Source organism: Anolis carolinensis, chromosome 2, assembly GCF_035594765.1.
Source record: "Anolis carolinensis isolate JA03-04 chromosome 2, rAnoCar3.1.pri, whole genome shotgun sequence".
NCBI classification, from domain to species: domain Eukaryota; kingdom Metazoa; phylum Chordata; class Lepidosauria; order Squamata; family Dactyloidae; genus Anolis; species Anolis carolinensis.
In genome coordinates this window covers 74,857,406-74,874,124 of record NC_085842.1, presented here as the reverse complement: position 1 = coordinate 74,874,124, position 16,719 = coordinate 74,857,406, and the positions used below count along the sequence as shown (strand labels likewise).

The following is a 16,719-nucleotide window of genomic DNA, read 5'->3' as shown; positions in this document are numbered from 1 at the left end:
TGTCCGGCATGTATTCTAACTAGATTTAGCATAATTCCAATGGCAATACTACTTCTTTAAAAAGGCCAGCAAATTAGTGGACAAAGAGAATGCCCAGAATACAAAGGAGATGGGGAGGGTGCAGAAGGCTTCAAGGTGGTTGGGAGGACCTATTTAGCCAATACCATTGTGAGGTTTTTCAGTTTCACTGAGGAGGAGTGTGCATGCCTATGCAACTGGGAAAGAATGAATTTTTAGTCATGTGTGTCCAAATGTCTTTGCAGAGGATTCATTAAAGGAGGTATTTTCAGACTGGAATATTAATCTTTTCATGTTCTTTCCCCCAAAGTCTTACATGAATACTGAACACAAGGTACAGTTAATCCAGGGAGAACAAGTTGATACCATTAGTCCAAAACAAGATCAGAAAATTTCCAACCTCATCTTCACGGCCTCACCAGAAGTAACAATGGCAGGAGAAGTTTAGAGCAAGAGTGGATAACTGTGGAATGGAAGAGTAGGGGGGCCACATTAATACTTCGGGAGACCCTGGAAGGTTACACCCCCACCAGATCTGTGTCCACAAGCTTTGAGACTACCCCCCCCCCCTTTGGAAAAATTTTATTTTCCTTCCTTGGGAGGTCCAATGGTGGTACTGATTGATAATGGTGAAAATTCTCTGCACACCTCCAGAGATCATTTTTGGACCAATATATTTATATCCAAGGGGTTTCCGTGAACTATGATTTAATCTTGTAAGCACGTACAACCAATATCTTGGACTCTGAATAACACAGTGGAGAGATTTTTTTTAAAAGTAGCAGTAACTGACATGGTAAACAGAGCAACAATCAGGAAAATGCAAAAATAAAAAAGCAGATCTGAATACTCAGCTACAGGAACCCATCTAGCCAAATATTCTCACTAAGCTGCCATTGTTGGTGACCCTACTGCTAGCTTTTTATGTATGTATATATGTATGTGTATGTGCATGTGTGTGTGTGTATATGTATGTGTGTATATATATATATATGTGTGTATATGTATATATATATATATATATACACACACACACACATAAAATATATATTCTTGTGTACCATCTTGGTGACATTTTTATAGAAACAAAGTCATTTTATATCAGGTCTGTTGCCAATACTGAATTCTGCAGTGACATGTTTATATTGTGCTTGCCCTGAGCTCCTTACAAGTGATACTCAATAATGATTACATCAGACACGATGGCAGTTGGTTTAACAACATCTAGTTTAAGCCATAGTAGTGGAAACATTACTTGTTATCAAAACATGTGTACCAAGTAAATTTGCTTAACAACCAAGTTCCAACAATGATGAACTATGAGTAAATAAATGAACAGGATGGCCCTATTTGTTAACGCTGACACTATGACCTAAGCAAGTGTTAACCATTTAGCAAAATTACTGGTAGCTAAATCATATGACTCTTCTATTACAAACAAAGATACACTCTTCTAAAAACAGCTGCATCTATTCTGGGGTATAGAAACTCGCCTCCTTTATGTCCTATCTCATGTATTTTATTTCATTTGAGAGAAAGCAATAAAGCCATATCATTATAATCCCATTATCCTGTAGTCATACTAAGATGTTATATTTGTCTTTGGTCTGCACTGATTTAGATCTCCAAATGTCTTTTTCTCAGATTAAGAAATATGGAATTGGATATCACATGTAATCAGCACATTGCAGCCCAAGTAATGCTACTGAATATATTTCAAATGAAAGTATAGCAGAAATAGTTATTTATTATTAGGTAGATGTAACTATTTTATTTACAGTAATATTGTCACTGGTGTGACAGTTTTCATCCTGATGCAAAAGAAAGCCCATCGCTATAAATTAGCCAAATGACTATTAAGTGTTACAGTATGACTGAATCAACATTCTTAATTTTAAATACTTAAGATACTAAGATCGATACTTGTATCTTTAACACACTACATATCACAAATGTAGCTGAATTACAGAAGTGTTTTGAAAAAGAAGAAATGCAGAATTGCTAGCTTAACTGCATGCAATCTAAAACAGGATTTTCAAAAGGTGAAGGGACACACACATTTCAAACAAAATCCTAAAGGAATCTAATTGATATTCCTTACTTCAGAATCCTTGTTTTTATCTATCCTTTGAAATGTCTAAAAATCTTTCTACTCTTAATAAGCAAATACAATCTTTACTTTTGGCTATAGTTTTCACTCACTAACAGAATAATATAGGCAGGAATAATTCTAAGATGTGATTCCCAGGCAAATTCTATATTCATAAAGACAATTTTATTAATGTCTCAAGATCTGCATACCACTGTAAAATAAATCTACTGCCACAGTGCAGATGTTTAAAACTTTTCAGCTGATTGCTATGCCTAATAGATTTCATGTAGAAATTTGTAGCCACACAGAGCATTATATACCAGCCTGGGCTATTCAGGTCTGATATCTTCTCTTATCACTAAATAGTACATGCATGTTTTAAATTACATTTTCGATGACTCAAAAAGACAGAAAACCTGCCTGACTATCTCTTTTAAATTCTCTGCCCTCTCTCTTTCATTCACTAAGCTGCTCATGTCATTGCAAGGGTTTGGAGACAATTTTTCAGGAAATGCTCTTTGCTTGGGGTGGGTTGGAAGTAATATGTGCACTTCCGCAAGTATTTTCTTCTTACAGATTTTGTTATGTCAAGTAAGTGCTTCAGAATAACAAAGCAATACTACTCTATATGGTTTCTTCACTAGAAATAGCAGCTGTCTGGAGCTATGAAAAAGAAAAGTTCTTGTGCTCACAAAACCAGGGATAACAAAGGAGCTTCAGTTCTGATAAAGGCCTATCATTATAATCCCATTGTCCTACAGTCCTACTAAGATGTTATATTTGTCTCTGGTCAGCATTGATATTAGATCTCTAAATGTCTTAGAGAGCCAGACATACAGGGAATGGAGATCAAGTCAAGATAGTAAAGAGCCGGAAGCTAACTGAATGTGGGAGGCCAAGCCAAAGAATTCCTCAACCTTAAAGAAATTTGAAGGAGGTAGAAAGAGGACACATGCTCCAGTTTTGGATGTAGGACAGCAATTAGTGACAGAGTCAGTGGGAGGGGAGAGCGTGAACTATGCTTGTCTAACGGATGCAGCTTTTTCAATTTGGTGAGTATAATTTCTGTAACTCAGAGTATAGCTTATAAGCCAGTAAGAAGTTCCCAGTTCAATTTGCCAGCACAAACTGACTAAACTCTATAGTGAAACGCAGCTCCATCTAAAGCAGTGGTTCTCAACCTGTGGGTCCCCAGATATTTTGGCCTTCAACTCCCAGAAATCCCAACAGCTGATAAACTGGTTGGGATTTCTGGGAGTTGTAGGCCAAAACACCTGGGGACCCACAGGTTGAGAACCACTGATCTAAAGGACACCCTACCAGTTAATCATAAGTCTTTGGTGGTGCTGCTTCTTTCAAGTTGTTTCCAACCTGTGGTGACCCTAGAACGTCTAGCACTCAAGGTTACCCAATTAGTTTCCTTGGCTGAGCAGGGATATGAACCCATCTCCCAGAGTCCTAATCCAACACGAAACTACTACAACATACTGAAATAATATATATAGGGCTCTTGAAACACTCCAAAATAACTATGTAAAAATACTAGCGTGTTATCACTGCATTTGATATTTGGACACCTAAGTACTGGAACAATCCCTTCAGAAAAAAGTAACAATTACCTTCATCAGTCCTTGCAATGGAGGAATGTAAACAATGGGATCCCTCATACATCTATACTGGGACCAGTGCCTTTTAAATTTATTCATAAATAGAGTCAAGGGTGAATAGTGATGCACAAAGATTTGGCAATAATATTACACAATTTAGGACAGTAGGAAGAAAAATGGACTGTAAAGAATCTCTGAGTTGGAAAAATAAGCAGTAAAATGACAAATGATGCAAACAACTATAAAGTGATACCACCACCTTATATAATGATGGTGTGGAATATTTTCTATACTTTACTCATCCTATCTAAAAGTTAATAATATAGAGCTAAAAGAAAACCTAGGAAGGAGCAGCCAAAATGGTCAAAGGACTGGAGCAACTGTACTACAAATGAAGATGATAATGGCTTCCTTGACTGAATCAATCCAATTGTAGTGTGGTATCCCTTTTTCCTACTGTCTTCCACTTTTACGAAACCTAGTTTCTGATGAGGACATTGTCTCATATCTCCAGTTTTGTGATCATGGTCTCTAATGAGAGCTCAGGGTTGATTTGCACATTACAAACGAGTTTATTTTCTTTCTGTCAGCCTTCTTGACTGTTCAGCTTTCAAAGCCACACATACAAATCAGAATAATGAGATCCATCAGTCACAGCAATCCAATTGGGAGGTTACAAGAATATGGACAGTGAGAGCAAACCATCCCTAGTAAAGAACAGCAACAGTGAGAGAAGCAGTTGTGGCTGGTCAAAGATACCCTGAACTACTGAAGTCACCTGGCTCTCAAACAATAATGCTGAATGAACAAGTACAGCCCCGAAAGACCTGCTTTTTCATGGGAAAAGCAGCAACGATTCTAGCACATGCTGCAGACATAATTTCCCAAAAATAAGAACTATTTATCCACAGTACTTCTAATTTTCAGGATTCATTTTGGTCTACTGGCCCTCATCCAGTGGATTACAAAATTGATTTATTAATGTAACACCTGCATAGCCTCACCAGACTCAGATGACACAGAAAAACCAAGCTGGCAGTCATCACACTGATGACACAGGGCTTCAATATTCTCTAATTATCTCTCCCAGTAGATTCATATTTTTAACAATGGGACAGACCCTTAGAGGAATGACAATAGAAGGAGTCAAACTAGAAACATCTTCCACAATTCTGAAACCTATCCTGACTTAAGAAAGTCTGCAGTATTTTCCTTTTAATAACCCCTCACCTTTTTGTTCAGCAGTAAAATCTTCTAACGAGTGAAGACTTGGATAGCATATCTAGAACATATGTACACAGAAAACTACCAAGCACCCATCGTCCACACATGAAAAAGGGGAGGAAAGTGCAGGTAGCTTGACTGGAGCTACCCAAACTACACTTTCCTCTCTGTAGTCCTGGAGGAGGTGCCTTTTAGCGTTTTCCCCCAACTTTGGGAGGAAAGTAGGGCCTGCCGGACATCGTATGATGGTGCATGACAGGCCCTGTCCTTGCCGTGAAGCAAAGTGGAAAAATGGGCCAAAATGCCCCCATGTGAAGGGGTGGTTTTTGGAAATGTGATTACAATGAAATGACATATCTCTTGACCCTATATGGATTATTGTTATTGTGCTTATTTGACATAGTCCTCATTATGAAAGTATGCCACTAGAAAGCAATGCTGAAAGCACTGTGACAATTGTCATTGACAATAAACTTGAAAGCTAAAACTGCCGCCAGAAGGCTAAGTGAAATTCTTGAACAGCCCAGACTTTTAGTCAAGTGTTAGCCTTTTACCAAAAACCAAGAGTAAGTTGAAAGTATGGCCTTATTTAGCTGTGAGGCATATTACAGGGACAGTTACATTTTTCAAGTTGTTAAATAGACTGGAAAATGGAGCAATTGTCTGTTTTGGTGCCCAGCTTTTAAAAAAAGAATCATAATGTAGTTGGGTGCTCATTAATATAATCACTGGCTACAAATCTCTATAAAGGACGAGAGTTGGCTAAACATTTTTCACATCTGTTTTGACAGATATTCATAAAAGGTTCAACTGATTATAGTTAGATTTTCAGATAACCAAATGTTTCCATCCAATCCAACAATCTGGCATTTTGACACTTCAGTTCATAAATAAGTATGTCTACCTATCATTTTCCTCTGATGTATACTTTGACTTGGTTAATATTTCTGTTACTGATGTAAAATAGGGTTGGTACATGATGGTATATGATTTCTATTGGACAACCACATCAAATGAAAAAACTTATTTTCAACTTCACACATGCAATCTCATTGTTTGTGCCTCAAATTTGAAAATTATGCCTAAAAACCTAATGATGATTTTGCTCTCAACTCTTAACCATCCAACAATTTTTGTAATATAACAAGGAAATATGAATTTGAAATTTACATAAGCTTTGTTACGAAGTGAAATGTCTTTGAAGGGTGGGGGGAAACAGTGGTCTAGATATTTATTTTGTACAAACTTTAGCACAAAGAATTCCAAATGTTAGCTCATACGTTTCTCCTACACTATTCCTTTTCAAGAAAAAGAACATAAGTGTTGTTTTTTAATACATCTGTACGACTTCTTCAGAAAACAGTCACTATATTAAGATAGTTTATATGCTCTCTGCCAGCAGGCTGCAGCAATTGTTCACCATCTATCAGCCAGATGTTATAGCTCTATACATTCTATACTTGTTTCCCCTGATGGGACCGTGTTTCTTTATACAGTAATTCTACAATTGTTTCATATAGTATGAAAAGTCTGCATGTGATTTTTCAGTAAGAGAGGCAAAGAGGGCCTCTTCTCTTCTTTTAGGCCCCTGGAGACTATAGCTGCAACTACGGCAGTACAAAGGATTAGAGTAGGGAATTCATAGAATACAAAATTAGATAAATTGAATATACACTAGTGAGCCAGTAACTGTTTAAATAGGGCATCAGTACACATACAGGCATAATTAATGCCCTTCCTTATTTCTAACCATTTCTAACCATTCAATCTTAACCATTTTTAAAAGAGTAAATATGTATATAAACACATATATACACACAATATCTTTGTGTCTCTGGATGAAGAGTAACATGCATATGGACTAATAATGCAACATCCAAACTAGTAAGTTAAGATCGTTCCATGAACCAAAGAAAAATGATAGTTCTCTGTATGTATATTTCAAGCTTTAAATATAGCCTACCTAACTAGAAAAAAAACACACATACATACATGAAAAGAAAGAAAAACCGGCAACACTGCTTGCTGTGACTATTTATCACATTAATTCCATGAATTCTCCATGTAAAATAAAAATAAAAAAACTCACACAGCAAAATGCAAAGGAAAACGAATTTAAGTAATTTCGGAGTGTCTTGGAAAATCAATATTTGTCTGGTATACACACACACATACACACACATATATACACACATATTTTTTGTGTCAGGAGTGACTTGAGAAACTGCAAGTTGCAGTATATATATACACATATATAAACCTGTAGTGATGCGGCTAACAGACTACAAAGGGAGATTTCCAAGACATAATTCACTGAACAATAAATTAACTGCCCATCAGTTTGAACTGAACCAAAACACCTGGTTGCTTTAGATCAGCTCTACAATGATAAATATTTGCAAAAATAGAACAAACACTAGTCCTAACTAATTGCAGGAAGAGTAAGTCATAACCTATGTACAATACATAACAAAGACTGATGCAGTATCTTAATCCAGACTATATAACTTTGAATCATTCATCTCTGAATTGCATCTAGAAGGATTTTTTCTTCTAATAACCAAGGTTGCTTTTTTTCTTTCACTGTTGGATTTTTCCACATTTGTTTCTCTCCCACTTCCTCATACAGGATGATACAGTGTGAATTTGGAATCCAAATGGCCCATTTTTATTCATCTACATTTACATTAAATTCATACAAATACATACACTCATTTATGTATTTTAAATACATGAACTGTAAAAGCCAACATCAATGTGAGGCATGCACAGTGTACACTTTACCAAGGGCTAAGGACAAAGATGAAAGTTCAACGTCAGACTTACGTTTTTCATCATCAGCATGGACTAAGGAAGCTGCTCTTGACAAAACATCCAACGGAGTCTCCATTCCTAGCAGGATCCTGAATAAAAGAAATGTTTTGTTAACTTCAAAAACCACTTTAACAATATAACAAGGCAAATGTTGCATTTCAGCCACTCATCCATCATTTGTCATAACAAATCTTTACATAAGATTTGAACAAATGAAACAGGGTGAAAACAAAACACAGACATGTATTTCAACTATCCATTATGTTCTGACTTTTGCAGTTTAACTATTGAGAAACTAAGGCTCCTTCCACAGAGCTGTATAAAATCCACATTGAACTGGATTATAGGGCAAGTGTGGACTCAGATAACCCAGTTCAAACCAGACATTGTGGATTATCTGCCTCTAGGTTATATGGCTGTGTGGCAAGGCCCTGATTCAAAAGTGATATACAGCCAGCCCTCCAAATTTGAAGGTGCAACCTTTGCAGATTGATTATTTGCAAATTTCATTTAAAATATCACCTTTAGGAATCTCTTGGTCCTCCAGTGTGATTCTACAGAAACATCTGACAAACGTTGATCACGGAGTTGTGCTAGATCATAATGTTGTGTCGGAGGACCTAGAAATTCCTAGTGAAGTGTTCTCTCACGGAAAACAATAGCATTTTTTAAAGTTTGTGTTATTTCCACATTCACTGGGGTACTTAACAGTCCAGCTAAACTAAGAAGTTGAAAGGATTGTTTTTGTGTGGATTTTATCTGGATGACTTAACCCCTTGGCATGTATTAAATACAATTACAGCCCAATCTTACTGTTAGTAAGAATGAGAGGTGTTTTTTAACATCTCAGAAAAAGGACAGGTCTAGAGCAGAAGGTGACAATTATTAGCCCATGTGGGTCAAATCTGGCATTCCTTCCAGAGCTGAACCACTGGCCCATTATACCTTACATACTGCTTAGAATGACTTTCCAGAAAAACTAATGACTAGGTCTTAGTATCCAAATTGCAGTGCTGTCCCTTTTTAAATACTTGTCTAAAACAGCTGAGGAGGCTTCAGCATTCAGATGACTTTGTCCACTTAATAACTGTTTTCATTACTATCGCAAGGATCAAGGAACAGTGAATTGATTAGAAGATCAAGGAAACCTTACATTTGTTGTTTTGTAAGCAACTGAATTGTTATTGCTATATAATATACAAATAAAAACATTCAAATGTGACATTTACATCCTCTTTTTCATCTAATGAGCTCAAGGCAACACACATAGTTCTCTTTCCAATGTTATTCTTACAATAATACTGTGAGGTAGGTATGGTTGAGAGTGCAGACTTGCCCAAGGTCACGCTGTGAGTTTTATCGTTTAGTGATTTCAGGCAACATGCTAATCACTGCACCACACTGGTTCTACTTGTTTGGAATAATCTATTCAGAACTACTCTTCCTTTCACATTCATGGTCTTACAAACTCTGCTGCTTACATTCTGATCTTCAATCCTGGCAGTCTGAGAGTCTCCAGAGGTGAATGAGTGCCTGACTGACTCACACCCTACAGCAACTCCAGCAAGGGAGAGCACAAAGACTTGTGTTCCTGCTGTTTCTGCCCAAGTGTACATGATCCCAGATCCAGCCTTCATATATTGGTTTAGCTCCATGGCCTCCAACACAGATGGGTACAAATTGCAACATCATACCCTGTTTCCCCTAAAATAAGACATCCCCAGAAAATAAGACCTAGTAGAGGTTTTATTGCATTGCTAAATATAACGCCTCCCTCAAAAGTAAGACCTAGCAAAGGTTTTGTTTGGAAGCATGCCCGTCAAACAGAACACCAGAGCATGCAGGATCGGTAAATGTACATACCATAAAGTGTTGTACATGGAAATATTAGTAGTAACAAGAAATTCTTAATATGATTCACAGTTTGTCTGGTTAGGATGGTTTGTGATGACAACTATTGTACAGTATATAATAAATATTCATTTTTTTGGTTCAACAATAAATGTGAATTCTTCTTCATGGAAAAATAAGACATCCCCTGAAAATAAGACCTAGTGCATATTTGGGAGGAAAAATTAATATAAGACACTGTCTTATTTTTGGGGAAACATGGTAGGTTCTGTTCACATGATCTGGAACCGCACACCCTCACATGCATTCTTGCTCTGTAGAGCAGAGGCAATCAAAAGTTGGAGATCAAGGATGAGAGCCACCTCTGTTTATCCTGACTGTGCCGGCAGGACTGCTGACTCGAAAGTTGGGTTGCTGACCTGAAGGTTGCCGGTTCGAATCCGGGGAGAGCGTGGGTGAGCTCCCTCTTTCAGCTCCAGCTCTCTTTACAGGGACATGAGGGAAACCTCCAACAAAGATGGTAAAACATACAGGTGTCCCCTGGGCAATGTCCTTGCAGATAGCCAATTCTCTCACACCAGAAGTGACTTGCAGTTTCTCAAGTCGCTCCTGACATGGAAAAAAAATCCTGACTGTATCACCACGTGTATGGAAAATCAAAGAAAAGTGTTATCAGTTTTTTAAAAAATAACTTAAATAGTGGCCCCCAGCTTTTCATACTCCAGGTGTTTTGGACTACAGTTCCCAGTTTGAAAAAAATAATTTGATTTAAAGCCTTGCTCCAGGAATATCCCACTGCCTGATGCAAACATGAGATGTTTGTAATTTAAATGGACCCAAAAGAAACCCAAGGATCTGGCACTATTTAATTAAGTAGGCTTCCCAAATAGTCAGTTTTTTTCAGAAGGCATGGCATCCATATCTTTTCTATGAGACCAATGGGGTATAGAGAGTAGGAAGAACTCAGCCCTCCAGATACTACTAGACTGCATTATTCCTAAGCAGCATGCTGGGAGTTGTAGTGCAACAACAATACCCACAAGTCCCACACAATTTCAAATACTAGGTATGTGCAGACTTTACTTCACATTCACCACGCTGCGATGAAACTCAGGAGATAATCTTTCTCAAGAAGGTCCATCTCAGGCCCCTTCCACACTGTCATATAATCTAGATTACCAAAGCAGATAATCTACATTTTCAGCTTTGAACTGGAGTATTTGAGTCCACACTGCCATATAATCCAGTTCAAGCAGATAATGTGGATTGTATATGGAAGTGTAGATGGGGCTTCAGAGATCTGTCATGAAGAATTACCAAGGAGAAAAACATGTATTCCATGGAGGAACTACAAGGTATCAGTATAACTATATTAATTAACGAATAAGAGGAGACCAAAGTTCAACTCCCAGCCAAGGGAACCCACTGGATTTAGAAGACAATATCAAAGGTCCTCTGAATAAATCTGTCCAAGAAACCATGATTCAGTGGCCATCAGTTAAAGTTGATTTGAGGACACATAACAATAAAACTAACAGGAGGGGGGAAACACCAAATTTCCAAATATTTCATCAAATACTGTGACTTGGACCAATGTCATAGTCCTGCCCTCAAATGCAAATCAAATGTAATTCAACTCTGAGGGTGCATCTACACCTTAGGATTAATTCAGTTTGATACCACTTGAACTGCCATGGCTCCATGCTATGGAACCATGGCAGTCAGTTTTACAAGGTCTTTAGCCTTTTCTGCCAATGGGTGCTGGTGCCCCACCAAACTACAACTCCCAGGATCCCATAGCATTGAGCCAGAGCAGTTAAAGTGGTGTCAACTTGCATTAAATCTGCAACATAGAAGCACCTTTAGCTTCATGCATGATCTAGATACCAATGACTATGTTAGAGGTTCAGGTGTGAAAGATGGCTTGCTACAGAACAGCAGCCTTTTAGGTTCTACCCAACCATCAACAAACAAATAAACGGTATGAAAATGTTAACACCTCCCAACAAAGGATTCCCTCAGGCAGGAAGCAGCCAGGCCTTGAAGCTGCAAGGCCATTCAATGCTAATCAAGGTAATAGATTACAACATTCATGCATGCCTCCAACAGGCAAGAGTTCTTTCTCCCACCCATTGATCTTTCACAGATATATAAACCTCACTTGCCTAGTTTCCAACAGATCTCACAATCTCTGAAGATGCCTGCCATAGATGTGGGTGAAACGTCAGGAGAGAATGCTTCTGGAACAAGGTCATACCACCCAGAAAACTCACAGCAACCCAGTCATTCCGGCCATGAAAGCCTTTGACAATAGTATGAAAATGACGTGTTCAGATCAAAATGGTGAAAGATCATTAAAAAAATTAATGGCTGCTTCTACATTGTAAAATTAACGCAGTTTGACACCAGTTTAACTGCTGTAGCTCAATGCTATGGAACCGTGGGAATTGTAGTTTGATTAGTAAAAGAAGCCTAAAGGCTTTCAAGCAGGTTCGATTCCCCCCCCCCCCCCCGAAATGATAATTCGAACAGGATGTGTCCCTAATTCAGAGAGTGGGTTAAATTCCTCTCAGGTTCTCCCACACTTCGAAGTCTTAATTGTGCCTACAAACTAACTAACTATAAATTGTTCCGAACCAAACTTGCACTAATTCAGCTTCAAAACCTGGCTGGTTCGTTTAGTTTTCTTTCCTCAGGACAAAGCATTCCACCCTGTTGCCAATGCACCCTGTTGGAGGAATCTGCGGAGATAACTTTATGTGGGAAAACACAAGGAGGAAGTATTAGACAGCAGGAAAAGACGCACATTCTCCAACCAGCAGACTGTAAAAAATCTGAAAGGGAAGACTGTAGAAATCCTAGAGAAGAGAGCACGAGACAAGTGTTATTTTTCAACAACTGTGGAATTTTTACAGCGTGCTCTACACCAAGCATGGGCCAACTTGGGTCCTCCAGGTGTTTTGGGCTTCAAGTCCCACCATTCCTAACAGCCTCGGGCTTAAGCGGCAGAAGGGGAAAAGGAAGGGGCCCGAGGCTGTTAGGAATGGTGGGAGTTGAAGTCCAAAACACCTGGAGGACCCAAGTTGGGCCATGCCTGCTCTACACTGTAGAATGAAAGTAGTTTGACACCACTTTAACCTCCATGGCTCAATCCTATAGAATTGTGGGGGTTGTAGCTTGGTGAGGCACCAGCACTCTTTGGCAGAAAAGGTTCAAGATCTTGTGAAACGACACCCCCCAAGATTCTATAACACTGAGCCAAGGCAGGCAAAGTGGTGTCAAACTGCATCAATTCTTCAGTATAGACGAACCCATAGGTTGAAAAAAAATGTGTTGTTGAAGGCTTCCATGGCCTGAATCACTGGGTGGTTGTGAGTTTTTTGGGCTCTATGGCCATTTTCCAGAAGCATTCTCTCCTGACATTTCACCCACATCTCAGAGGTTGTGAGGTCTATTGGAAGTGGAGTTTATATAGGCAAGTGGAGTTTATATAACTGTGGAATGTCCAGGGTGGGATAAAGAACTCTTGTCTGTCTGAGGCAAGTGTGAATGTTGCAACTGATCACCTTGATTAACCCTGAATGGCCTTTCAGCTTCAAGGCCTGGCTGCTTCCTGCCAGGGGGGAATCCTTTTTTGGGAACTCACAACCTCTGAGGATGTCTGCCATAGATGTGGGCAAAACGCCAGGAGATAATGCTTCTGGAACATGGTCATACAGCCCGGAAAACTCACAGCAACCCAGCTGTAAAAATTATTTCACCTTCTCTGCCCAAAAAAAAAATCACCAAGCTGCAGATCCCAGGATCCCACAGCATTGAGCAAGGGTAGTTCAAGTGATATCAATCTGCATTCATTCTAGAGTGTACATGGCGAAATACAGCAACTTCAGCTTCTATCCCGTCTCTGATTCTGAACTCAGGTGTTCATTTCTCCTTAAGCAACTCCCAACATCTTACCACATGCTGAAATTAACTTCAGATGTGAAATCAATTTGCATAATGGCAAGAGGCCACTACAAATGAAAGATAATCCAATAATATAAACTATAAGACAGTTTTTCATATATATGCTACAGTTATGGAACATTTAGTGTGCAGACAAGGATTGTAGACGTTCAAATTATACTGATTCCAAATACACATCTCTAAACCAAAATCATCCTTGTATAGGAAAGGTGAGAATTCCTAAAGCAGAATCCAAAACAATATAATCAATGTGTTACAAATACACATGTTCATAGAAAGCATAGCTCTTATACTCAAGGTTTGTGAGTCCAATGACATAAAAAGTTCATGTTCCACATAGAAGACTGTACATTCAAACTTATATGTCCAAGTTTGTAAATCCGTTTTGAATCCAAAATTTAAACAAATCCAAAGTTTATAACAATCCACAACAGGTTTCGACTGTGTAGTCTTCCTCAGGTGGTAGTTTGTAAAGGTACAGAAAACCTAGAATAGCCAATTTTCCACTGTAGCAAGTTCTTCAAGTAAATAAATTCAATGTATAAGCATCATCAATGAAGTGGACCTACAGGGAATACATATGAGTAGCTAGAAACACTTGTACAGGATAAAAATTACAAGGTATAGTAAAACATGCTCCTGTCTTTAATATTTCTGTTTGTAGTGGCCTCTTGCCTTTGTACTTTGGGAAATCAATTTGCATCACAAGTGGCCACAAAATGTATGTTCATCAACAATGCAGTGGATATCCATTCTCATGGATATTCTCATAGAACCATAACATAAACGCTACCATAGGAGACATCACATATATATTTTTAAAAGCCCTGGAAATGTATTACTAAGTGAGTCATCTGGATGCTTCTTGTGAACATGAAGCCTTTCTGCACCCAGGAAAGAGGCAAAGACAACTACAGCAAACAGCTACAAATCAAACAGCTCCTGAAATAGCAAAGGCCACACAGGCCCAGAAGAGTTCAAAATGGGCCACTGGGGAGGCACAAATTCAGTAACTGAAGACGGGGGCAAACACATGCAGAAGAGAACAGCAGGAGACGGCAACAACTGGAGGCATGGAAATAGAGGGGCCAGCTCCCAGGAAGCCCGAGCAAGTTGGAAAAAAACAAATCTAACACAGAAATTCTGGACCACTCTAACAACCACCATGTCTGACTAAACAGAGAAGCCATTGAAATCCACAAGTATGTGGATAGTTTCAACAAATAGGAGGAAATCATGAAAATGAACAAAATCTGGCTACCAGAATTTTTAAATAGTCTAAAATCAGGACAGTAAATAAAGAACACTCTGAAAACAGGGGAATTCCAGACAGGAAACCATCGGGGCCAGCTAACACCTCCAACAAAGGCAGGAAGCAGCCAGGCTTTGAAGCTGAAAGGTTATTCAATGCTAATCACGCTGGCCAACTGCAACATTCACACCTGCCTCCAACAGACCAGAGTTCTTTCTCCCACCCTGGGCTTTCCACAGATATATAAACCCCACTTGCTTAGTTTCCAAGAGACCTCACAAGCTTTGAGGATGCCTGCCATAGATGTGGGCAAAACGTCAGGAGAGAATGCTTCTGGAACACGGCCATATCTCTCAGCAACCCAGTGATTCTGGCCATGAAAGCCTTCAACAACAACATGAATGCAGTCCAATGCTATGGAGCAGGCTTGGACAAACTTGGGCCCTCCGGGTGTTTTGGACTTTAACCCCCAAAATTCCTAACAGTCGGTAGGAATTATGGGAGTAAAAGCCCAAAACACCCGGAGGGCCTAAGTTTGCCCGTGCCTGTAGTTTGGTGAGGCACCAGCACTCTTTGACAGAGGCTCGAGATCTTGCAAAACTACAACTCTCTGGATTCCACAGCAGTCAAAGTGGTGTCAAACTGCAGTAATTCCACAGTGTAGGGACACTCATTTACATCTGTTCAGACATATTCCCCGTGGCAGCCAGGCGTTTCTTCAAACGCCACAAAGCGTGCATGGTCTCTGCATATGCAGGTTTGAGTCACTAAAGCTCCTTGTTCACTCACCAGTTTGCACCAACTCCGTACTCCTGCTGTTACTCCAGAAGTAAGTAGGTGGGTACGTTGGGCGCGCTACCTTCCCTTCCCTCGCCAAGCCGGGCCAGGAGCGGGGCGGAGAGCAGCGTGGCTCCGGCCGGCAGCAAAAGAAGTAGCAGCAGCAGCAGCAAAGGCTCTTCCAAATGCCGCTCGCGCGCTCCCTCCCCGGGCAGCGCGCGCCGGGATCCCAGGCCCGGGAGAGCCCCCCGCCGCCTTCTGATTGGTTGAACGGCCCGGTCCCCGAACAATGCGCGCGCCACAGACAGAGAGCGCGAGAGCCTTTGCAGAGTCAGCAGAGAACGCGGCCGCTCGGAACCTCCAGCCCCTCCGCCCTGCACTGCACTGGCCCAGAGAAGAATCCCAAGAATGATGGTATTCTCTTCCTAGCAGGTGGGGAGAGCCCGGCTTCCTCATTGGCTGGCCCGCCCATGAGGTCAGCGTATATTAGCATAATGAGGCCCTGACGTCACGCCCTCAGCAGGTAGAACTCTGGAAAGAGGTAGAGAGGGAGGTGTTTGATTTTCAGAGGGCGGCTCTCATCTACACTGTAGAATGAATGCAACGTGACGCCACTTGACCGGCCATGGCTCAATTCTATCGGGTCCTGGGAGTTGTAGTTTGGTGATGAGCAACCAGTCTTTGGCAGAGAAGGCGACTTTGGGTGCATCTCCAGTGCAAAAGAAAAAGCATTTGATGAACCAACCTGGACACAGCTTACGATTTGAAAACACAGAAATGCTGGATCACTCTAACAAGCACCATGGCAGACTACACAGGGAAGCCACTGATGTCCACAAACATGTGGACAATTTCAACAGAAAGGAGGAAACCATGAAAATGAAAAAAATCTGGCTACCAGTATTTTAAAAAAACCCTAAAATCAGGACAGCAAATAAAGAACAACACTCAAAAAATTCGATTTCCAGACAGGAGGAAACAACCAGTGCCAGTTAACACCTCCCACCAAAAGATTCCCCCAGACAGGAATCAGCCAGGCTTTGAAGCAGCAAGGCTTTTTGATGCTAATGAAGATGATTAATTGCAACATTCACACTTACAGCCAATATGTTGCGATA

The 16,719-nt window shown here is 39.9% G+C and overlaps 1 protein-coding gene across 1 annotated transcript in view; it reads right to left on the bottom strand.

Annotated features, from left to right (window-relative positions):
- The window catches only part of vgll4 (vestigial like family member 4), a 136,029-nt gene extending 120,032 nt beyond the window's left edge, over positions 1-15,997 (bottom strand). The window contains exons 1-2 of the mRNA XM_003217670.4: positions 15,614-15,997; positions 7,768-7,844 (exon numbers count right to left, since the gene is read on the bottom strand). Of these exons, the coding sequence (XP_003217718.1) occupies positions 7,768-7,831 (64 nt within the window). The 5' untranslated portion in view covers positions 7,832-7,844; positions 15,614-15,997. The remainder of the gene's footprint in view (positions 1-7,767; positions 7,845-15,613) is intronic.
- Between the last annotated feature and the right edge of the window lie 722 nt (positions 15,998-16,719).